Source organism: Lagopus leucura, unplaced genomic scaffold (genome assembly GCF_019238085.1).
Source record: "Lagopus leucura isolate 7727_CA_CO unplaced genomic scaffold, USGS_WTPT01 Super-Scaffold_100157, whole genome shotgun sequence".
NCBI lineage: Eukaryota > Metazoa > Chordata > Aves > Galliformes > Phasianidae > Lagopus > Lagopus leucura.
This window is the reverse complement of record NW_024962334.1, coordinates 34339277-34365167: the sequence shown is the minus strand read 5'-3', so window position 1 is coordinate 34365167 and position 25891 is coordinate 34339277. Positions and strand designations below refer to the sequence as shown.

General features: G+C 37.8%; 1 protein-coding gene across 1 annotated transcript in view; it reads left to right on the top strand.

Annotated features, from left to right (window-relative positions):
• PRTFDC1 (phosphoribosyl transferase domain containing 1) overlaps positions 1-23039 on the top strand; it is a 44782-nt gene extending 21743 nt beyond the window's left edge. Inside the window, exons 4-9 of the mRNA XM_042889151.1 lie at positions 3588-3653; positions 15823-15840; positions 17217-17299; positions 17745-17791; positions 19280-19356; positions 19965-23039. Of these exons, the coding sequence (XP_042745085.1) occupies positions 3588-3653; positions 15823-15840; positions 17217-17299; positions 17745-17791; positions 19280-19356; positions 19965-20012 (339 nt within the window). The 3' untranslated portion in view covers positions 20013-23039. The remainder of the gene's footprint in view (positions 1-3587; positions 3654-15822; positions 15841-17216; positions 17300-17744; positions 17792-19279; positions 19357-19964) is intronic.
• Positions 23040-25891: the final 2852 nt, after the last annotated feature.

The following is a 25891-nucleotide window of genomic DNA, read 5'->3' as shown; positions in this document are numbered from 1 at the left end:
CAACTGCTGATCTCAGGAGATGTAAGTGAGATGTAATAATTCTGTGCCTCGCCCAGTTCAAAAGACATGACTTAGTATAGATGGAATTTAAATATCTATACCTTCAATCAACATAGAAAGTCAAAGTTTTATCTTGCATGCTGCAAAAAATGGTGGTGGAAATTGCAGCATTCTAGCTTTCACTCATTAAGTATTCATAGGGTGTGAGGATACATAATGACAAGATGTGCAGGAAATAAAATCAGAAAACAAAGATGAACAGGTGAGAAAACATAACACAGCAAGTAGAACAACTCCATTGAAGTTCTTCCTGAAAAAATGCAGATTTATTGAATACGGAATAAAGAGAAATGTTGTATTAAATAAAGCATGCAAGGAGATGTAGGGATAGCACAAAATGCATTGTGATTTGTTGGGAACAAGGGCAACGCATTGTTTGCTGCACAAACAAAACCACAGTGTGGTTTTCAGATGTCTATCTGGAATGTTATATTTAGTCTCAGGCATTTAACAGCAAAAATGTTGTTGATAGCAGTTAAATATGTTAGAAAGCAAATACTGAGGAACTTTGGGATACTGAAAGTAAACTTTAATTCATGTCTTTGCATTTATTAGAAGCCCTGTAGACTCAGTTGTATCAGTTGTGTGAAAATATGGAATGTCTCCCAAAGGGAAAGAGGAGCACTGAATGACTTGAGAGTGTGAAAATTAAACAAACTGTTCTGAATTGGGCTACAAGAGGTACTGAATGAATCAGATCTCTTTTTTTTTTTTTTTTTTCCCCTGACATTTATTGTGCTTTATACTTAACATTTAGTACAGTGTTATTTTGAGATTATAAACTGAGAACTCAGGAAAAAGCACTGTGAGGTTCCTATGGCAACCGTAGTGTGCACATTCTCTGTATGAATGTTGCAATTACTCTAATGTGACATTGTGTTACTGAGACCTGCTATTTGGCAGGTATGTATTTCACTTTGTGAATTAATTGATAAATTTAGAGATGGTTCTAAATGGCATGGAAGTCAATGAAACTTTTTTTTTTTTTTTCCTAATAGAATAACTACCCTGTGATGCTAGACATTATTCCATATTTCTTGAAAGCACCTTGTATGGAGCATTCCGAGATGCATTTCTTATGGTGTTTAGACACAGTAACACTCTGCCCTGTCCTCTGACAGCAATCATTCTCCAGTCAGAACACAAGGATTTTTCCAATGGTGTGCAGTTATGCTACAGCCACCAGTGTGTAAATACCCAGCCTAGGGGATGCTCTGATCCCCTGGCTCTCAATGGCTTTTGTGTTTGCTTAACAGCTCACCAGTAATAAAGTTGCTATTTAAGCATCTCCCTTTCAGCTGAAGCCAGAAATACCAAATGCAGAGGAAACAGTGTTGCTGTGAAGACTGCTGAAAGAGATTTTTTTTTTTAATTAAAAATAAACAAATTCATTAATTGCTATACCTCACTGGTCTTTTTTTTCCTTTTTCCTTTTTTTCTTTTTTCTTTTTTTTTCTTTTTTTTTTCTTTCTTTTTCAGCTAGCAACCAAGGGCCAACTGCCCCTTTCAACTGCTGTGTGTTGGTTGTTACTGAAATTCTAGCCTTCCTCATTTGGAAATGAAAAAATATTTTGTCACTGCCTTGGTTACACACTCCATGATAGATATTAGAATCTTCTTTTTATAGTCTAATACTACTCTTGACCTGAATATGTCCCTGACTTTTGAAGAATGACCTGGCCTGCTCTACAACAAAAGGCCTATGCATTTAAGACTTAAATGTTCCCTGCCTCTACTTACTATTTAGTTTTAAAATAATCTTCTGAGGAATCAGTTGCTTTGTTATTTTTTCTGTTACTCTTGCAAAAATAAGAGAAATGTTGGAATTTATATTAGAAGACATATGGATGTAACTCTCATTCCAGCTCTAGCTCTATTTCCCAGGAAATGAATCAGAGCAGCATGAAAAACATCTAGAGCTCCTATATCTGCTGCAGAAAAAGTGAAGACAGGGCTACATTCTGTCTTCTTAAGGCAATGACTGCTATGGATGTGCAAAGCTGTGCTATGGGATTTTTTTAAGGGAGTGGAATTGGAGCAAAAATGAATTCTTCTGGTGGGTCTCCAGTATGCAAACCTGGACAAATTCTCCTCTGGGCCATGGTGCAAGCATTGCTTACAGTTACGTAGGAAGGCTGCTGAGACCATGCATGGCTGCTGGGGTTGTAGCATTGCTGGTGACCAAGTGGCTGCTGTGGCACTTTTAGAAGCCCTGGGGCTCTGCCTGGGCTGGGAGCACCAGCAGGTGCAGCTCCCATCTGCACAGGAGAAGTGCAGAGGCATGTGGCTGGAACCATGCCACCCTGCTGCTAACCCTGCAGTCCACCAGGAAATCCTCACCTACCTCAGAGCTCCTGCTGCTGTCTCTCTGGTTATTTTTGAAAAATTTGACTTCAGAGCATTGGGTTTATTTATGAAAAAAAAAAAAAGCAAATATATTCTCAAGTTACATTTTCAGCAGTTGTTCGTAATGGTAAAGCTTATTGGTTATTAGTGAACTGCAGGGTCATGTAGCACTGCAGCTACTAATAAAGGTGGACCAGCCCTATCTCTTGTGAGTAGGGAGATTAGAGTAGCACATGCACCAATTTCTCAAAAAAACCCGTATTAATTATACTTAATTTTGCTGTTGCTTTCTTTAGGGAAGTCATACAGACTTGCTGTGACTACGTATTTTTTAATTTCCTCCCTCATTTACATTGTGTGCTGCTGTTAGTCAGTTTAAACTAGAGCTTGTCTGAGAATTTTCCATCAGAGCTGACATCAGTTACAAATGTCTGTAAAGCAAATATATCTAAAGAAAAAGTTTTACTGAAGGTTGTTTTTATTTATTTATTTATTTATTTGTAGATACCTTTCCTAGCAGGAAAATCGAAGCATACTATTCTGCTGGGATAAGGTCATTCTGACTGATTGACAGTATTTTGGTTTACTGAATTGATCTCATGGATTTTATGTTCATGTTAGTGGAAAAAGAAGAAATAAACTCTTGAAACTGTATGGCCATACACATCTATGCTGTAACTTTTCTGCATAGAAAATGATAATTTCAAAACATTTTCCAGGAAAAAGCGTGAATGAATTTCTTCTTTCATAGCTGAGTGTGAGTGACAGACAAAGGTACCTTTTGTCTGTGTTTATAAAATCTCTTCTGCAAAAAGAATGTACTTACAGGTGTTTTGTCAGATGTTGAGTTGCGCCTGTTCTCATGTTTTGGAAGGGACAAATATGTTACACTTTTCATGCTAAGGAAGAGCAACCAAGGGAACATCACTTATTAAAAAACAAAAAAACAATATTATCTGGTTGAGTGAATCCTGAAGCTTGATCTTAGTGTTAATACAATCAGGAGATAGTAGAAGCCACAGGAATTAATGTCTTTCTGTCATAAATCGGTGCTAATAATTATTTGAGTATCCAAATATCCAGTATCCAAGACTGTGAAAGATAAAAATACCGTTAATATTTTTATACTTCTATTTTATACTGCTACATCCAGTTTCAAAGTTTTGTCTTTTTTCTTTCAGAATGATCAGTCTATGCAAGATATGCAGATAATGGGAGGAGATGATCTTTCAAAGCTGACTGGAAAGGTTTGTTAATTTTAAAATTCAGAAAGTAAATCCATCCACTACAAGTGGTTGAGAAAAGCTGTGTAATTTTGCACATGAACTGTCATGTTCAAGACAGATACTAATACTGCAATCAAAGAAATATATTCATCTCCACTGAATTGCTGTAATGCCATTGCATTCAGATTGCAGATGCCTCCAAAGGTCAGAAGTGGCCCCTTCATCCCAATAGTGTAGGGATTTGCCAAATAGTTCCATGTATACTGTCACTGATACTGCGGGCAAAATTTGTGCTGGAATGCCTCCCCAGGGCTTATTTGTGTTCTGAGCCTTGTATTTTCTACTCTTGGTGAGTGCATGCAAGCAAAGTGCAGTTTGAGTATCCCTGTCAATTTCAGCATATGAGGGGTTTAAGATAATTTTGCCTGCTGTACAAAGTGCAGCTATAGTACCTTTCACTCAGCTAATCAAATGGGATTTTTTTATTTCAACATCAGGTGGTCTGTATGACTGAATTTGCTTTGCACTATGATTGTACACTGTGGTAATGAAATGGAGTGGTTTGAGCCAGTGAAAAGGCTATTTTCATCCAACCATGATAATACAAAGCAGTGCTTTGAAGAGGAAGGAAGGCTGATTTCATTAGGCAAATGGTCTGTGTGGAAAATGGTCAGAAATGGATTCTTTACTTATGCATTAAGGCAACATAATACTAGTTTTGTTATTCGTACTGTACATGCAGTTACTTTTGTATTAGTTGGCACTAAATATCTTCTTCAAAGCAGTCAAATGTAGCTAGCACTAGCTATCTCATTTGCTTTGTTGTACTGTCGCACACGAAAAAGAATAGAAAAAGTAAATGTTGAATATTTCTTTAGTATTACATAGATCTGGATGCAGCTAGAACTTCAATAAAAAATGCTAGTATTCTCCAAATATCTTAGTGATACACATGTCCTCAGTTTACACTTCTAAATTCTGATGGGTGGGTGTTTTTTGCAAATTATCCTGAAAGCGTTCATCATGTTCTTGTGAAATAGTAATTCATTTGCTGCTCTCTAATATCCAGTTGCTGGAGTAACCTGTTCTTCTACAATGGTTTTACATATGTTTCTCTACTTCACAGGAGAACTGTCAGTGCGCCTATAATTTCTCCTTCCCGGGTAGTCCAAGCCCTTTCTTATCTTCTTGGCCAGCCCCTTTCTCATCTTCAAATGCCAATTTTTCTTGATGAGACCATGGTGAGACAAATCCTAGTTTCAGCTGTTTATATCTTTTCCAGACACAGCCTAGCACAATTTGAATTCTCTGGGGGCAAAATATTATTTTTTGTATTGGATCTTTTGTGTACATATACATGTGAGTGAGAAGGAAAAATTTAGCCCAAGTAGTTCTGCTCCTGCCAAAAATGAAGTACAGTGTTTCCTCATATTGAAAATCCTGGTGATCTTTTCTTATTGGCACTACCCCCTGCTCCCAGGTTTGGAGCAGGGACAAAAGATGTGGCTATCGAGAAGCTAGAAGGAGAAGGCCAAAAAGCAGTAATGTTTGGGATTGTGTTGGGAAAAGAGACAGGATCCTGGATAAGTGTGGATGTGCTGATTTGGGAACCACAGTGGTTACCTATTAGGGATGAAGCCCTTTGTTAGAAGCTGGGTGCAGAGAGGCTGGAAAGGAGAATGGGATGGGATGAAACAGAACATGGTGTGACTTGCTGAAAGGGCATGTACAGAGGTTGTATGTGTGGTTGTCTCTGCTGATGAGTGAACAACTGAATTGCACTGTCACTATAAGACATGAAGATGGGGTTTCCTTAAGACCTGGTTTTCTGATTGCAGATCTCAACAAGGCTTGAGCTCAAATGCTTGGACTTGTGCGTCTAACGTTGGATATACGAAGGAGTAGCCTTATGTCCACTGATGCCAATTCTTCCATCTGTTGTTGACTTAAGCAATTAGTGGAAGTATTTAGCATGTTTTGCTAATCAATCATTTGTGGACTGATTCAGAGCCTCCTACAGTCAGTGTAAATCTTTTCCTGAAGTGTATTTCAGTACCTTAGTTTAGCTTCTGGCTTTTAAAACTGCTGGCTTTAAAGACACTGGATGAATTAGTGGAAGGCTTATGGGTGAAATTCAACTTTCCTGCTTCTAAGTCAGCTAAATGCTTCTGACTTCTTGGAATACTTATTATAGAAAATTGTAATTATATTGAAAAATTAATATGGCAGGTTAAATCATATTCACTTAATAATCATGGAAAGTGTTTCTGAGAGTGCCTGTAAGTTCCATTAACTTTTTGTAAGACTAGAGGCCATAAATAACTTCTAACAGAAAATTACAGAAAAGATTCTGAGATTCAGATCTTAAATTGTTCTTCATTAAGTAATAATACCTTGAACTATGACTACCCAAAAATCGTAGTGAAAAGCTGAATCATTTCTTTGTGTGGAAAAAAAAATAAAAAATCGAGTATAATTATGAACATGCTATGCTGTAACAATGCTTTTTGTCTTAGAAAACTTAAAGAAAGTTACACTTTTTTTAAAAAGAAAATTTAAAAAAAAAAGCAGTTAGGGATAAAAGCTCTTTGGAAGGAAGAATTTCTCCTCTGTATCTCTATAGAATATGCTCCTGTTTTGAAAATATTAAAAGACCAGAAAAAAAATGTACAATGATCCAAATAATGAAAAAGAGAGGTATTCAGACAGAGAAGGAGGAGAGTTAACACAGAGACCCAAACTACCTGAAAAGAAGTAATCCACAATTTGACATTCTTATGTGAAGAAGGTCACAGAAGCAAAAATTAAGATTTCAGTGATAAGAACTCTCAGTGAAGGTACTTGGAAAATGAATCCTGATACTTAAGACTTTAATGCTTTGTAACTATTCATTTCTATGCAGATAAAATGTAATTTCACTACATCTCCTTTAATGTTGAAAGTGATGAACGTAAAATTTCTCAGTAGTTAATTTCATAGTTAGGCAAATGCTTAGCTTTCAATTGCTCTATAGTTAAAATGTTCATGTGGGTAAAAATTATCATGAGTATTTGTAAAGGTGGATACATTTCGAAAACAGAAGGTAATTACTGCACAGAAAACTAGAGGTGCTGTTTCAAAGTGAGGTGGTAATGAAAGTTTATATAGATTGGGTAAAAACACTAATAATATAATGCTGTTTAGTATTAATACTGTAATCATACTTTATAATATACTAATGATTCTTCACACTAGAAGTGTTGTGGAATTTATAGAAAATAAATTTTGAAACAGATAGAAATTTTAGTAGATCCAACTGGACCAGTGTTGTGAATTATCATTGTCATTTACTTCCTTTATTTGTAATTGTGGGGTTTTTTTTTCTTAGTATACTGTACGTTACTTCAGGTTTGTGTCTTCGTTGGAGAGAAATGGAATTATAATTTTAATCTGATATCCAAAACTTTGGGAATTACGGAGATCAGAGAGAATTAATCCAAGAGTTTTGGAGCTGGGTACAGAGTCCAAAGTCTCCACTGGCAGAGGTTATTCTGCATTTCATTCCAAATGTAATCCGTCCTTTAACCGTCAAAAAAGTTCCTACACCACGTCAACTTGAATCCATGCAAATGAGGCACGTTAGACAAAATCACAAACTTACAATTTTAGAAGCATGTATTCATTTAGTTGGGATAATAAATTTATTTTCAAAATTACACCAATATAATTATGTAATTATCACTATTTGTATTTAACGGAGAGCATGAACAAAATTAATTTTTCTTATTTGTTAAGTTACCAAGAACTTCTAATTAAAAAAAACCTAGCAACCTAGTTAATATGATATAATTATGGAGTCCATGAATGTTCCAGCTGTCTGTAACATGGATCAATCTTTATGTTATTTTTGGAAGACTGTTTCCCTTAGTCATGCTAAACATATCATTTTGACAGCCAGTGGTTTTGGCATTTTTGGAGAAGATCAGAAGATAAGGTCAAGAGAAATAATGAAGGCCAATATCTTTTATTCTCTATGTGCTTCATTGCATTAGTTTAAGCATTTCATCACTATTGTAATGCTCTCCTGGAAGAACTGATCAGCTCATATTAAGACAAGGTTTCACTCAGAGGAAGGTGTCCACCATTCAGTAGTCTGCACTTCTTTTTAGCAAGATATGTCATAGCAAATCTCTAATACACCTCACCTAAATAAATATACCCACTGTCCACCATTTTCCTGCCCCACTTGTCATATGGGAATACGCTACTGGAGCATAATGCAATTTCTCTCTTATGACTCATGTCTCTTATTTCTTCTCTTACTTTACACAGAACTTGCTCTGTTCGTCATAGATTGTAGCACACATAAGACCATTACTGCCATAGTATATAAGATGAAAGGTCTGTTTGGGCTCATTTTATATCTTCAGCAGCACTTAACTGGAATCTTACTAGGAAAGGATATGTGAAACACAGCTGGTACATAGACTTTCTAAATCAAAGTTACATCCAGGCTATCATTCTGAGTAGATCCAGCGCTAGAATTGCTATTCCATCTGTCTAATCTTCTAGTAATTCCAGGTATGCCTCTAACAGTCCTACAGGATCCTGCAGCAAAGAGTTTCACATATAAGATGTGTAGGAAAAGTTGTTGTTCCTTCTTTTGAGCTTGCTGTCTGGTTACCTTCTATGGGCTTTACAAAACCTACAGCAGCTCTTTTGAATTACTGCCTTAAAATTCCACAAATCTGGCTACATTATTGTCCATTTTTCTTTTTTTTCTTTCTTTCTTTATTTTTGTTTTCTTTTAAAGATCCAAAAGTACTGTTATGTTCTTGTTTGAGCCACTGGATAATTTAGATTGAAGGGTCCCACCCACCAATTTCTTCAATGTAGCTACAGTTTCTTGTTGGAGCTACCATCTATTTTGAAGTCCAGCTTTAACACCTTGATAGAGAAGCCCCCAGACTTCAGGAGTATTTTACTAACAGTTAACTGTCATCACTGCTGAAATGCGAACCTAATTTTCCCATCTGAATTTGGTCAGCTTTTTTGCTGACCACATTTTTGTTGACTGTTGCCTTTTTTATCCTTTTGCTTACTAAATTGAGCTGCCTAATGTTATCAAATTCATATTGCTACGTGTTGCATGTTTACCCATCGTCCAGTCATTACGTAAGCTTCTTTTAGATAAAGTAATCCATTGGGAGCCTGTTGTGAAGTAGTGGCAAGGATTTAAGGTAGAATTAACAACTGGAAATTCATATTAGACCAGTGGTTATAGTTGGAAAAAAAACATTTCAAGTACGCAGATCCTTCTGTTAGTCTGAATAGAATCAGCAAACTTCAAGCTAACTACAGATTAGCAATAATTATGAATTTTAACCTAACATGCAATAAGTTAGACAGTTTGGGAGAAAAGGGTAATTGCCCTACACGATCACCTGCCCTACAACCAAAGAGGCAGATAAAAATGTTAAGAATTCCTCTGAGCTAAAATAAGAGCAAGTTATCAGCTGTGGAACATTGATAAATGAGTTGGAGGTCAGCTGCGGTGGAAGATTATAATGTGCCATAAACTCCATATTTCATCGAGTCCGTGATTTCTACTGCATACAGCAGTTGTGAATTTTTGTTCCCAGGCTCAGCTGTTGAAGGTATTTTGTGGTCTCTTTGAGGTTGTGGGCTGAGAGGTCAAAGTTCCTTTGTGAAAAATGTTCTCCTGCTGGGAACTGGGCTGTTAATTAAATAAAAGCTATTACTTCCTGCTACAAACCCTGCTTCACTGTAAGGTGGTTTTTTCCAGGTTTGAAGTAATTTTACTTTTCTCATTTTTCAGTTCTTTTTGTTTTTTAACAGCTTTTATTTTTTAAAATGTATATACGTGGTATTCTATTGATTTTACACTGAGACATTTAAGGAGAATACCTACCTGATTTCCTTGCTATACTTGCAAGGACTATGTTTGTCCTGTTAGCTGTATTATTGCTTTAAGTATTGTTGTTTATTTGATTATTTCAGTAGAGTTTCTGCTTTTCAGAAAATGCTCTCTCTTTCTAAATTTATAACTATGTTTTCACTTACAAAAAAATTACATTTGATATGAGTACAAAGACAAGTTTTCCCTCAAACACTTATTAAGTAATTATTTCAAAGCATAGGATTTTTTTTTTTTTTTCCTTGAAAATAAAGCTTATAAGTGGAACGCAAAGTCAAAATCTAGGGGAAAAAAAAGTCATTATTTCCAGGAAGAAAAAAGTAATTTCCATTGAACTTATTACTATCAGGCAGGATTTATACATGATCTCATTACTCTGCTTAGTCTTGTTAGCTGACATTGTTCCATTTGTTATTGACCTGTGGGAAGGTAAACAATAGAAATGTATTGACTCAGGGCTGGAGTGTTTTTCAGCTTATCACAAGTCAGGATTTTCCTTACGTGTGTTACAATACCAGCCTACTTTCAAGCTGTGTATTAGCTCATGTGGCACTGAAAGGCAGTAGATTACAGAAGACTGTTTCTCAGTTTTTGTAGATTTCCATTTTAATTTTTAAATGCACAAATGCATGGCATTTTATAATAGAAGTGAAATTATGTCTTTTTGAGACAAGAAATTCCTATTGAATACAGGAACTACGTATAAGATAAATACGAAATACGGAAATGATTGCTCCTTCATTATATATAACAGTAATACCATCAAAAACTTTTTTTTTTTTTTGTGACAACCAATGTTTATTACCATGTAAAGAAGGATACAAGAGCAAATTTTTATCTTTGTGTGAATTCAGTTCAAAACAGTTCATGTTGTGAATACTGTTTCTGCTCAGTGCAAATATCTATGTGCAGACTCTGAAATTGTGTGCATCCTGGACACTTAGAAATGGAGAATTTTAAGCTTTGCAGAAACTTTCTCTTGCATTTATAAAACACAGTTAGGACATGTATTGCACCAGCCTACTACCTGGTAGAGAAAGCTGTGATCACAGGACAAATCACAGTCACCCCTACCTGTCAGCTCCCAACCATTCCTCTGATCCATGAGCAATGAAAGCTACTGGAACTTTTGTAAGGAGTCAGTGGAAAGGTGTTTCGGTCTCTTAGAGTTGAGCCACTGCCCCTTCTTTATTTGGACTATCAGAAGTATTTCCAGGATATATTTTAGAAATTGAATGTTCTCTCTTTGTCTCACTGTAAGATATGTTGGAATCACTATTAGATTTATGGACATACTTCCACAGCTTGGATTGGTGAGAATGGCTCAGAAATTAAGCCGTTTTCAATCTAGTCACTGTGTCAGTAAATATTCCTATTTCCTGTTCTTCAAGCTCCAAAAATAGATAAAAAATATCAAATGCATGCCAGAAGGCCAGATTACTTTTCATGTGGTTTCCTCCTCTGCAGCCACCACAGCTGTATCTGAAGGGACAAAACAGTCTTGATCTCTGTGGTATAGGAGCCACAAACATTTACATATGCTTGGATAAAGACCTTTTCTTTGGCATCCTGTATTGTCACATCATGTGTCCAGCTGTCAGTTGCTGCAGTAACATCACAAGCTGATGAATTCTGCCAGTCTCTTACTCCCCAGCTTGTGGGTGGATTTCATGGTGAAGCTGAATAAAGACTTGCTCATATCTGTTACCTTTCCCAAGGGATGCTGGATGCAGCCAGTTTTCCATTTAGGATGCTGATGACATTACTGTTAGTGTACTAATGTGTTCTATCCACTTCATTCTTCTTTTATCTTCTCCCATCCATCTGCTCAAGAAAAAAGCAAATCCATTTCAACCAACTGTAGTTGTATATCACCACTACCTGCTTTCAGATACTGTGTGTCAAAACACTCCTTGGAAGTTTGTTTCTTTGCTACTTTGCAGTGACATCCCTTTCCTGGAGCCCTCCAAGCAGTTGCCCACTTCAGTAGTAGAAAGGTAGAGGATAGGTAGCAATACAGTCTGTGTCCCAGCACATCATGTTATTTTCATGGAGATGATTTCTGGTGCTGGAGGATGGCAAACTACTTTGAATGCTCTCATTCACAAGCAAAAGTTAAATATGATGACTTTAGTCACAGTAAGCCTGACTAATCAAAACAGGGATTAGTGTTATCATTCTTGACTATCAGGATGCCTGCTTACTAGTATGTGTTTTCATATCTAAATATTTTATAGTGGCTTATCCACTACAAAGTTCTTACATAAAGGGTGTCTCCAAAGCATAGAAAATAATCATGTTTTGGCAATAATGAGAGTATGCACAATACAAACCAGAATATCTGTGTTTCCTTAGCTAGACAGCTGCCTGATTAAAGGGACTTTCAAAGAAACAAATCTCTCGGTGTATGTAATTTACAACTCTTGGGCTCACTGAATCTGAAGAGGAAGTGGTAGGAATAACAGAACACTGGTTGGAGAAATTGAGAGTCCACCAGTATCATTGCTTCTCAAGGTAATTAATCAATACGAGATCTTACCCCCCTGTTGAAGTCTTGTGCAGGTGGCTATTAGTGTAGTGGCCAGACAAACCTTTCAGGCATGTCTGATTCCGCATGCATTTTCCTTCCTTCTCATGAGTCATCTGTGATAGCAAAATGTGGACTAAATTAAATTTCTATTAGGTGGATGTATAACTGGTTGGAAAGATGTTCTCAAGAAACCATTGTACTTCACTGTCAGACTGGGTGCATTAAAACGTGTTCTTCAGTAACCACAATATTTAATTCATTACTTAAAGATGAAATTAGCATTTAATGCTAATGATACTACCTGGAAAAATACTACAATATAGGATTATGATCTTAAGAAATTATTTTAAGAATTTGACGCAAAGAATGACGTGCAACAACAGACAAGATGAATACTAACTTCCATGTTTATACAGAATCTTTTGCATAACTGCAAGTGGGAAAGGACTGACTAAGCAACAGTTCTGTGCTGGAGACAATAGGTGGATCACAAGTGGAACATGAGACAGCAGCATAGCTTTACAGAAGTGGTAACCACTATATGGAATTTATAGAAGGTAGGATAATTTAAAAGGTATGGAGAGTGGCTCTTTTATTCTTCTTGAGACTGGGAAAGGCTTCTCTCTGGCTTGGGGCACCACAGCTGGAGAAGAATTCTGACCAGCTGAATGGGTTCTAGAGGAGAACAAAAGAATGTTCAGGAATATAGAAAATGCAACTTGTGAGAAAACAAATAAATAGGAACTGTTTAATCTGAAGAAGAGGAAACAGGAAATTTATCTACTTCAAATGTGGAAGAAATAATTTATTATTTTTTTTTTCTGTGTCCACAGCAAAACAAGTTCAGGCCAAATAGCAACAGAAGTTCTACAGTTTTTTTTCTCTTAGAAATTGAGGCACTGAGACATATTACCTGGTTATCCCAAATCTGAAATCATCATGTTGAAGAAGAGGAAAATCAGATTATCTGTGAGGAATAGCTTAAGTTGATTCTCTGGACCAAAAGAGATCTAAATGATCTTTCAAGATCTCCTCAGCCCTGCTTTCTATTAATACCTATGATTATTTCTTCTCATTAGTTAACTAGCAAGGTTAGTTCCTCCCTATTGGTTTAATCTCAGTTCCATGGCCAGAGAGGCTGCTTTCCCTTCATTTATGATTTCTGCTTGCAAGTAAGCAAGAGTATCTATGTTGCTGTTCATGATAGGATAACTGAAGCTAGCTACTGTAGGAAAAAAAGAAACACATCTTTGCCTATAGATGAAACATCCCAGGACTATGATTTTCTCTCAATCTTTTAGTCCTGAGTGTTCTTATTAGACCTTAGTGATCCTGAACAGTCTCAACCAGGACCACTATCCACACCTGTGAACATGGTGATCCCAGTTATGCTCAACCCTGCGTTTTCAATCCATGACCAATCTGTTCTGTGTGAGTACGGATATTCAGCTCCAGCCATTCCTGTGCCTTACCAACAAACTCTGTCACTCGGGACCCTGACTCACAGACTGACTTCCCAGATTACCCTTGGATCTGTCTCGTCACTGTGAATGATCTGGCAATCAGCAGGTTGTGTTTAGCCCTGGTTACTCTCACTGGACTTGATCCCAATTTGTGGACTAACATCTGAGCTTAGCCTCAGACCTGCCTCCTTACCATGAACTGACCTGATAACCTAGACTGTTTGTTGAGTCTGCCTCAGGGCTGTCCTGTTTATCTTGCTGGGAAACTGTAGGGTTGGGCCTTGATTGACGAAGCCCCTACCCTGCCCTACTCTTCAACTGGAGAGGAATCAGCCTCTACAGAACCTTGGACAGACCACTAATGCAGTCTCTGCCGTGCTAGATTTGGTGTTTCACATCTCTTGCCGTACCTGCTGGATAGGTCTTGTCACTAGAAGATCTCTGCTTTTCCTTTGGGTGTAAAGTTCTTGTCAATAGACCAAGAAACATAGTAAACTGGCAGAGTAATTCAGAGTGTCAGACTGACATTAACAGGTGAGCCTCTTTACAAGATATAAGAGAAATGATTTTTACAGTAACGGTAGTGAAAACTGGCACAGGTTGCCCAGAGAGGTGGTGGATGCCCCGTTCCTGGAAACACACAAGGTCAGGCTGGATGGGGCTCTGAGCACCTGATCTAGTGTAGGTGTCCCTGTTGCAGGGGATTTGGACCAGATGGATGGCAAAAGTTTTTAGAGGTAGGACATCTTTAGTCTTCTGTTAATTGAGAGGCCTTTGAATTTTTACCTCCACAGGTTTAGGTCTTTCAGACCCAGAGCTGTTTTTGTCAGCAGCTGGGAGGTTGAAAGTCAGGAGTGCCAAGCAGGATAACGACCAGTGAAACCTGTTTTGGAAACACCAAAAAGGAGCCACTCTCTGAGATTAACATGCATTCCATCAGAGCTCAGTCTAAATTAGTGGCTTTCTTGAGTGATACCTCCATCGCTGACACTGACTCAACTACTGCTGGGAGTTCCCTCCACACCTTTACCAAATGTTTTGCCATTTCAGAAGCATCTAGGGATTATACAGTGTGTGGAAACACATTTCTGCAGTGGTTGTGTGCATGAAGCATGCCACAATTCCCTGCCAAGCACTGTAATTATTAGGAGGGACTGCAACCTGGACATATATGTGTGTGTGTGTATGTGTGTGTGATCTATATTGATCAGTTCTATTATGCAGATTAAAAATATATATATATACCTATTAATGAGATGTCAAAGCCACTCTATTTATAAATACAGACCTTGCACAAGCTTCATCTCCATGGTGTTTGAGTCTTTCTCAGAGCTCTCAGATTTGGGACTGTGTGATTGAAAGGAAAGTTAGACAGTCTCCATGTTACCTATGTAGCAAAGCCAACAAACTTGCAAGAGAGGGAATGTATGCTTGTCTGGTGAACAACTGCATGGATATGAAACTATTTGTCTCAAGGTTTTGCAGGATGTGCAGTGATCATATACATGCAAGATGAATACATGGGTAGATAGATATTGTACAAAAACTTGGCTTCTGTTACTCTAAGTTCCATCTCAGAAAGCTGATCTTATGCAAAACTTTAAGAGAGTACACTATCCCTTTCAACATGTATACGATAATGTCCTCTAGTAAGTAGGTTCTTATTTCTTATTATTATTACTTTTAATAGGAGAAGTCGCCTTAAATACTGTGATTCCTGGGACAGTTATGAGCCATGTCAGCAAAAAGCTGAGCCTTTGTGATCACACTGTGATAAGGCTTGACATGTCTTGGACCATTTCTCTTCAAATAACGCTACTGATTTGGGCAGCAGTAGTTGGAGAGGGTACTTTGCAGCCTGAGAGTGAGACATAGAACTCACGTTGTAATCCTTCACTGTGAGATTTCTGGAGGTGTGGGGAGAGAAGAATTTTAGAGTAAGAATATGGTTGCTGCAGTCTAATATTAACATTAGGTACATTTTAGTAAACTATTGGTTACACTGTAGTACACTGCTGGACACACTGCAAGGAAGTGCAGTTCATCCCATTTGTATTTCTTCCACTTCTGGTGTTCTCCAGAGCTACATCCATTCTCGTACAAGGGGGATAATCCAGACAAAGCTGAATAAACTCATAGTCCCTGGCTATGACCAGAAATGAAACAGGAAGCGGTGTCCTACCCAGCTGTACATGTGCTCATGGGCCTATCACTTTTTCAAACATTTCTTTCACTTGGTTTGTGAATACTGTGTAACTTTTTTTTCTTTTCTTTTTCCAGAATGTTTTAATTGTTGAGGTAAGTTGGCTGTTTCTGTCATACTGTACTTGGAGAAAGTCACCTAGTGAAGTCTTTGTTGTGCACTTAACCTCTAAAACGTGGCTGTATTAAGAATGTTTGTCTGGGAACTGGTGAAGAGGGAGTTGCTTTACTTAATAACCTCTCAGTCTTTTTGCAACTGCAAAGAGATCAAACTACATTGCCACCACTCTAATTTGGACTCTGCTTTGTGATAGCCAGGAGTTTGTGTTTCTATGTCACTTGATTTGTTGTTTTCAGAGCTTCATGATCTCCTGTTCTGCAGGTTGTTCTGTACCTTGGAAGACTACGAATCAATTGCAATTGTGCCCTGAATTTCCCTATTGCATGACTTTGAAATGGCAACACAGCCCTACATATGCTTTACAACTTCAGGGTTGTTCACACGCTGCATGGGAATGTCAGTCATTCTCTCAAGTCTCCATGGCTCCTGTTCATTAGCACTGCAACCTGCAGTGTTCCCTGGGAAGATCCATCATAGATATGTTGCTGATGTAGATCAACAGCATTCAGTTCTAGAGGAAGATAACGTGTCACTTCAGTGGTGCTGCAAAATCTTTCTTAATTAATAATGTAGGTGATTCTGTGTTAAAATGTCAGAAAATTGACTGGGATGCTTCAAGAGCATCCAAGATCTGACTGACATTTCAGACCCAGTCTGTTTGTGTGAGAAGTAGGCTGGATGGTGTAATGAAGAAAACAAATAGATGCTGGAATGTCTTTCCATAGCAAAGGGGAAAAAAGTCATGAGCCACAGAGATGGATAGTTACCTGAGTAACTGCTACAAGCCCCCTCCTTGTCAGTGCTAACTGCTGTAAGCTTGAAAAATGTCTGCAGCAAATTCTATTTATGTTTGTAGATAGTTGGGGAGCAAATATAAGGTTTTGCTAATGAAAAATACACACTCAGTGAGTTCAGCATCAACAGCTGCTCCCCATGTGTGTTCAGTTGTGTAGCCAGGTTTGTACTGATCTCCTTCAGATTAGGTTGAGCACAGCAGATCTGGAAAATACTCATTTGTACTGGGCTAAAAAAACAACAAATAGAGCAGATCTAGCCCTGAGATGGAGAGGTATTGACATTTGCTATTTTTGATCATAATTGGAAAGTTCTGATCCCTGTATACTTGCACTCCCAATAAAGTCATCCCTAGTCCCTTGTAAGATCCCAAGTACTAGAAGGAAATGGGGAGACCTTTCATTCTTTATTTTGTGAGTAGAAAGTGATTGCTTCTAGAGTGTATAATAGTATAATTTCTACAAAATAAGAATGTGGAACTGCTCAGTCATTGTCCAGATTTCCTCTTTTCAGCTTTCCTTTGTTTTAACTTACTGTATTTTTCATGTTTTACAAGGATATTGTTGGGACTGGAAGGACTATGAAGGTTCTGCTTAATCATATAGAAAAATATAATCCAAAAATGATTAAAGTGGCAAGGTGAGTAAAATGATCACAAAACTTAGTAATTAATTAGTCCAGCCCAACATATTTCTCAGTGGGATTCCTGTTCCAAGATCCTGCTTTAAAGCTGTGCTGCCTTATCACATGAGGAGCTCTGCAGAGAAGCTGCCTGAGTCACCAAGGGGAGGGTGGAGGACAGGAGAGGAAATGCCATTATATTGTTCTGCAGTGACATTCAGCCCCATTCATTCCTCTCCAGCCGTTTCAAGACTGGCATTGATAGACTTTGAAGGGAAACACACCCATCTCTTCCCTATCATTAGATTATTGTCAAAGAAGTAGCAGAAAGGTAACAAACAGTGATTCATGTGGCTCAGAAGCTGTGGGTTGATTTTTATTTATTTTTTTTTATTTTTTATTTTTTGACAGAGAAAACAGTTTTTTATTCTGGTGAATATCTAGACTTTTTTGTTTTTTACAGTTTGTTGGTGAAAAGAACATCTTGGCCTGATGGGTACAGACCAGACTGTAAGTGTTGTGAAATTCTTTATATCCCAGTTCAAGAAGTTACTGTTATTCTGTCATTAGGTGGACTTCTAGAAGTGTTGTAAGATATCAGTTGGCAGGGGGAGTATGGGATGCAACTGAAAGATTTGTGTAACTGTGGTTTAATCCCAGCCTTATTTGATGTTTTCTGCAGAGTACAGATTTCATAAGGAAGTTATGAAGGGGTTAAGTGTTACCCATGAAAGGTGATTGCTTTCTCTCCTGTCCCTGACAAGCTATGTGGAAGAGAAAGTCCATTTCTTCCTTTTCCTTCTTTATTAACTTTTCTTTAGAGGAGCTGCTTGAATTCACTGGAACACAAAAGCTTTTTCTTAGTGACCTCATTACTTATAAGTTGTGTATAGTTATAGCACAGTAACATTTAAAAATATATTTTTGAGAAGTATTATTGTTTAAAGGGTAAACAATGATACAGTAACATAATATTCACCCCTCCCCCGCCCCCCCCCCCCCAAAAAAAAAGTAAAAGATAAAATGGGCTTTTTAAGCTTTCTCATAGCAGCACCACTTTTCTTTGCAATTTTGGTACCTGTACTATGCTTAATCAGAGCCCTAAATGAAGCTGTACCAAGCTACTGTCATTTTAGATTTCGTAGAAAAAACGATGTAGTATCAGGTATGTGGCTACAACAGGTTTTTCCATTTTCTTGTTTACTTTTAATGCGATTAATTTTATAAAGCATCAGGTCACCCTTTAAATCACTAACAGTGCTATGTCATTTCCTCACATATTGGATCTGTGATTCCAAGGTGTCTTCATAAGGTTCTGTTCTTCTCTGGTTACATAACAGGCAACTCAGAGAGAGTCTAACTCATTTTCTATAGTGCTGATACTGCACAGAACTTCACACTCATACAGGTGCATGTCTAAGATTGGTTTGAAGTGTGTGAGTTGTATGATTCAGCCACACTGCATGCAGTTACTTGGTTAGGCATGGGCATGAGTCTTTGTAAGATTGGGCTTTAAGAAGCATGTGACACGTTTTGGTAGGATGATATGCATAATAGTTTTGCCTACCCTCAGAAGAAAATACACAACCCTCTGAGTAGTTCTGTGAGCAACTTCTGAATTAAAGTTATACTTTTTTTTTGTCACTTATGTGCTTCTGGACAGTTGTCATCGCATACATATACCAATGGAGCTGCCCCTTCTGGAGAGCAGAATTTTTTGGCTCTGATTTTGGTTTCCTTAAACAATGTGTCTGTTGTACCACTGGTAATTGTAAACGGCTCTCCTGCTCTCTGCTGACTGTTCACAAGCCCGTCACAAACAGTCTGTGAGCATGATGGGCTGCTTGCTGACCTTGGTGTCTTAGTCAAAAGTAACATAACCTGAACTGACTTTGCCTATCCGTAGCTTTCTGGTCAGGAAACCAACAGATGTATTTAAGGGCTATATAGGAGCCACCTATCTAGTACTGATGCTGTTTGTTATTTATCTCAATACAGATTATGGATTTGAAATTCCAGATTTATTTGTGGTAGGTTATGCCTTAGACTACAACGAGTACTTCAGAGATCTGAACGTAAGTTTCTTTTTTTAAAAAAGAAAACACTGTTTTACGGGGTTTTAGAGACTGTAATTTACCTTATTCCTGGGGTCTAATGCCATGGCTGGATCCTCCCAGTGAGTGTAGAACTCCTTGCAAAAGCTCAGATAATCCAGAGCAGTCGCTGCTCAGCACTGTGGATGGTTCCTTCCCGCCTCTTAGCCACTAAAAGCAGAAGTTTTCACTTCTGCCATGCTTCTATCTTCTGTGCACCTAGAACTTCACAGTTCCTTCACTCCCAGTAAATGCAGTGACAGCAGTAACAACTGAAATACAGCGACTTTAGACAACTTGGGCATTTTACTGCTATGTTCCTTTTCTCAGTTAGATAACGATGCAAGCTTCACTAGCCTGTCATTGCTTCCTATGTTACTTCCAGGGGTGGAGCTGGATGCTGGCAATTGTGAGTGCCAGAAATTGCAGTAAGTAGAAAGTGAAATCAGAATTCAATATCAGGTCTCTGGAGAGGAAGGATAATAGCAAGATTACTGGGTTGGCCAGGCAGAATTATTTCTGAACAATACATTAATGATTAATAATGTAATTAACTATGCTGTTGTAATCAGTGTTTAATTTTTTTTCAGCACATATGTGTTATCAATGATCGTGGAAAAGCAAAATACAGAGTCTGAAGCAGTTACACCCTCATCAGAACATTTGTAAGCTCAGAGAAGCAGAAATTTGACTGCACTCCTTCAAGCATCTCCCAGAAGGAAGTTCAACTGACTTCTGTTTCTATTAATTCAGTGTAATAAGGGATTTACTCTTGAGGTACTGATGAATATATACAGAAGTGAGTGTTCCTATCTAAAATCTGAAGTAGACATTGAAAGTTACTACATGTTTTAAGTACTAAAATTATGGTATAATTTCTTTTTACTAATGATTTGTCTCAGCTCACTGTGAATGCATCTTGTTTGTGCAGTCCATCATTCCATCCATTACAATTAATGTACTTCACATTATGTGTTCATAATGTGCTGCAAAAATTGTTCAGAAATGTCATTATGTGCATTAAGTTTATTATAGAGAATTTTAGGAACTTCAGCGTCCGTGTGATTTTGGCTGGATATGCTGCTACCAAACTGAAAACATTATTTTTATTTAGTTCCACAGTTCAGAAGTTTCAGCTGAAGTTGTATGCTGTATGACTTCAGATAGTCCTTACTGCCTCTTCCAAATGGAAATTGTAACTCTCAGAATGCACTGAATTAGAGTGCTGGTACAAAATGGACCTTTGCAAGACACTGTTGATCTGAGCTTGGAAGTTGTCTTGCTTCTAGTAGGTGATGTAGCATAGATCTTATCAGTTAAATGTGCTGAATTTTAACCAAGAGAAAACACCAGGCAGGCTTCCACTTCTGTATAGTATCCTTTGACTTCTGTAGTACACAAGCAAGTGAAAAAATCAGCATAGTGTTCTGTGTGTATTTTCTTAATTAAACCTCATCAAGCACAAAAGTTTAATGTTAAACAATAACAAATAACTGAGTTGAGACTTGCTGTGACTGTATGTCTTCTTTAAGGAATACAGATCTGACAGTGCTGAAAGCTAGTGTCAGAAAGGAAAAAATGTGCAGGAGAACAGGGGCAATAAGTTAACCTGTAAATGCTGTAGACTCTGGAGATTCCTTCTTTCCCTTGTACATCGTGTTGGAAGAAGTCTGTTAGTTTACATGCCGTATTTAGTTGAAACATTTAGTTCTGTGCTGTATACAGCAGTGCTCAATAACTTCCTGAGGGAAGCAAATGTAAGCAGCTCTGTACCAACAGCTTTACTCTGAACTGCAAGAGGTATGTTCTTATCAGCGTGGGTTTCTTTTAAGTTAACACAGATACTGTAAGAACTCTTGTTACAATGCACAGTTGTTTATTTTCCTGCTTTAGCATATTTTGCATATCCCAAAAAGCTCTTCCAAAACGTGCATTTAATTGTTAATCTAAATGTACCTTATAAATGTATCCTGTCACTCATAATCTACTTCTATTTGGATAAAATCCATGATGTTAATGACATGAAGTGAGATCAAAGAATTACTGCGATTGCTAGATTAATGTTGAAGTCCTTTTTTCTTTACTCTTTTAGCCTATATTTTTAAAGATTTATGCTGAAAAGCTTTCCTTTACAGAATAACGTTCTGCTTTAGAGAGGCCCACACCTCTGGTGAAAGGTGTTGAAAGAAGTTTCATCTTTTTTCCTTCTATGAGAGTATGAAAGTTTTACTTAATGTTTCTGTTTTCCACGGATTCAGTAGCACTGACATGTGGTGCAGGCTGACATGCTTAAGCCTAATGTGGGAGATCCCTGAGACTTTGTCCTTTTATCTTCTCATCTTAAAAAAGTGCAGCCCAATTCCCCTTGTGGCTACGATCAGCCAACAGCAACAACAAAAGAATGTAACAGGTGAATTAGCATGAAATTAGTGTGAAAATATGTAGATGCACTTCATTCAGACTTTGTCAAAGTTGTTTCTTTGGAAGATTCAGGTTGTTAAAATCTATGTACCCAACAAAAAAGAACTTAATTATAGAAAATATAAGAAATTGGAATGTTTATTCAAGTTAAACTTATTTCCTCCTGCCATCGTATTTTAAACACAGTGATAAAGCACTATATGAATTTCAGTAGTGAATTTAAATGTGCAATTGTATAATAAGTGAATAAGAGTGAATTGTAAATGTGAATAAGAGGTGTTTTATACTTCTAACATCGTATTTGAATCTTGTACCCTTATAGATCGAAGCCCGTCCAGGCAGTGGGTCATTATGCAAATATGTCTCAATAATGTTGAGTTTAGTTTTTCCATTCTGTTCAGATAATTTAAAACAAACAAACGAACAAAAAACAACCCTTACTTTTTCCCATGTCTGTTTCATGGCTTAATAACAGAGTTGATTGCATGTGTCACAGTGCTCCTGAACTGAAAGGCCACTAAGCATTTTTTCAGTTGCAGTTGCACCCTATGACCCACAAAGCAATGTATTTTTTTAAATCAGTTCAGTAACATCTGTTGCTGAAGAAGAGAGGATGTTCTTTACCATCAGTTATTTTTCTGGACATTGTGTTCATGTATTTGGCAGGCATCCATTTTCGTCTCAGTTTTTCTTCTCATGCACTCTTAACACCAGCATCCTTTCCCTACCTACTGAATACAAATGAACAGGGGCAGTTATTTGGTTTAAAGCTGCCGTAAATGTTTAGCAGTCTTCAGGTTTCAGATTTCATTCAATTCAGTCATGCTTGTATCTGGTCCAGTTCCAAAATATCTGAAAGTAAAGGAATTTTAAATAACCTGACTGCTATGTACATAATTATTTCTTTTCCAAGCATGCTGCTGCATGCTTGTATTTGTAGTTGAACAAAGTAGTAAATGTGCCTGGGATTTTTGGATTGCTTACTATTGGTGATGCATTTCCTGAACATACTGTGTTAATCTTAGAAGCGTTTTGTTTTTGTAATTACATTTCTATGTGACATTCAGGTGTTTGCTAAAACAAACAAACAAATTGTGTATGCCGTATTCAGAACAGCTTCTGGCCTGGGAAGGAGTCAAATCATCACTCTTTGCATGCAATAAAATGCTTAACTTGGATATGTACTTCTGACAGAAGTCATCTCTACTGCTCTGTAGTGAGAATAACGTTCATTGGAATAAAAATACTGGAATTTAAAATTTTAGTATTTATTTAGACTGAAGAAGACCTAATCAGCTTCTCTCCATGTTTGCATTCCCACTGTATCCAGATAAAAGAGCACTGAAAGCCTCTGTTGTAATCAGACTTGATAGACAAGAAGCCTGCAATTGACTCTAGCTCCCTGGAACACTTTAATTTTCAGTTTCAGTTAAAAATTAGATGAGAATCTCAAAAGCACAGAGTATCACAACAAGCGATAGAAGCCTGCTTTCCCTTTTGTGAAGCCATCAATTTAGGAATGTCTTTCCCTTCTTTTACCTTTTCAAATGTTTTCCAGAAATTCTGATTGTCTACCTATAGGAGCTGAGATGAATGCAATGTCTAAGCATTCTATGAAGGGTATTTTAATTTATTTTCCTCCTTAGACTGGAGAGAGAAATTTGCACATTCCTCTGCCAAGAATTATGAGCTGACACCATCCTTCTTTCTGCCCAGAAACCACTGGTTGGTTCCTTTGTGTTCTCACATGAGCACACGTATCCACACGTGCACTTTTCGCTGTTACCACGGGTTTTTTTGGAACACAACACAAATTCCAAATTGGCAAAAACTTCGACTCAATTAGTGCAGTACTTTGCTGTCATGCTTCGTTCCTTCTGCTTCTGCACAGAGGAGTGAACTACTGGCAAACAGCTGGAGCCTGCAGTACAGCAATTTATTTGTAATACTAAGGGAGAAAAAGGTTTGGATACCATTCAAAGACTGACCTTTAGTTTGCTTCGGGAGTGTCCTGACAGTTTTCCCTTCTTTTTCCACTGCAGAAAGAGACAAGAGTCACTTTATTATTGTGATCCAGTACTCTTTTAGACCTGCATGATTGGACCTCTGATAATGACAAGAAAATTTCATTTCTAATCATGACACAGCATTTCATTAGATTAAATCACTTGTTGCAAAACCCTCTGGTCCTACCATTAGTAAAGCTCCCCGCATTTGCCAGAGCTGTTAAGTCATAAGGCTTGACAAGGGACAACACTTGCTGGAAGGTCAGTTCTACACATTTATAGCTATTGAAATTGCGTAGAAAAACATCCACAAACATCAAAGATGTTATGGGAGCAATGGAAGAAATCAGTGATATCCTGAAATGTTTTTTCTTAGCTATTTCATTTTCTTAAATTGTTACGAGTATTTACCTTTTTTCATCAGGTTGTTTTTCTCTAGTTTCATTAGGTATATCTTTTGTCACATGGTATTCTCTCCTTTATCCTGGTGCGTCATAACCAAATCCTTGTCACTTTAATGTCACTCACAGACAGTTGTTTGTTTGTTTTTTTCCAGGAAAGATAAGCCCTGGTTCTGTGTTGTTCAGGGCTGGATTTTTGAAAGTTCGTAAGTATCCAAGAAATTATGGGATTTCACTTGTTTGGTTAGGTGCCTACCCGCATCCTTCAGGTTTTGTTCCTTTGAAAATATGTTTGTTTCCCAATCTGGATAGAATGGGAAAACATGCAACCTGGGATGAAAACGGGAGGTACCGGAATGAAAAGGAGAGGCAAGTACAATTGTGTCATTCTTTGATTTGGGAATCAATATCTCTTTGTCTTTCTGAGTCATACAAGTGTTTAATTGATTTATTTGTTTGGGTTCTCATGAGGATTACTGGAGTAGTGTTTCTGCTTTTTCTTAGGAAATTTGGAATGAGGTGAGAGTGCTCAAAATTTGAATTTTGGAAGACATAGCTCAGCCTAAACAGTCACAGACAGAGACAAAAAGCAGACAGCTTTCATGGCACCAAAGGCAGGCCAGAGACAGAGTTGTGTTCAGCAGTAGCAGAGCAGCAGAGTAAGAGAGGTTAAAAAATGAGGTGTCCTTGCAAGCTTTAACTGTAGAACATTAATTGGAATGAGTCCACTAGTGAGCATACAGGAAGGATACTGAAAATGGTTAAATATGACCTGCTGAATGAGTGTGGACAAGGAAGGTTTCTGCTGAGAGACAGTTTGATCCTGGGCCCATTTGTGCCATATAGGAAAGAAAACCGTAATAAACCAAAATTGCTTATCTTCCTCCTGAAGGCATTGCACATAATAACAGGATGCTATTAACTGCTTTCAAGCATTTAACTACAAACAGCCAATTTAAGCTTCCAAATACTGTTTTGCCTAAGCTATGTATGAGACAGAGTCAGCTATGTAAAGTAAATCTGAATCTCTCTTCGCCTTTAATCAAACAAATTATGCATCTATGTTAGTTCATCTGACTAGATCCCGGTGTGGTTGCTCACAGTCTCTCTTACTTTCTAAGGCTTCAGAGTCTTTCCATCTCAGGCTTTACCCTATTCCCTACATCTTTTACTTCCATCTCTCCCATTTTCTCCTAGTCTATGTAGGGCAGAAATCAGTTTATGAGCTCAGCAGGTGCTGGGAGTAAAAGTGAAGGATGATCTGGTGAATGCAGAATTGGAATGTGCCACAAATATGGATGAGTTTGTCATCCTTAGGGAAAACACACCCCAAGAACAGCTGAAATACCACCAGCAGGCAGCTACAGATATCTTCTATGAGAGATATTTAAGAAAAGAAGGAGATAGTTTTGGGGGAGAAAGACTTCTGATTTGTGTCCGAAAGTATAAAAATGGAGAAGCTAAGTGGTTTGCAAAGCACAGAGAGAGTCCCATGTGTCACCAGCTTTGCCAAGGCCTTCTGTATTTTCCTAGGGCCCTGTAGCATCCTGGCTGCAGCTGCCTGTGAGCTGGGGAGGAATCTGCCCATGGCCACACAAATTTGCACAACCAACATCCTGCTTCGCTGTGGTATTTCTGGCTCCAGTATCATCCAAGAATAGAAGAGGGTTTATCCAGGTCAGGTCTGGT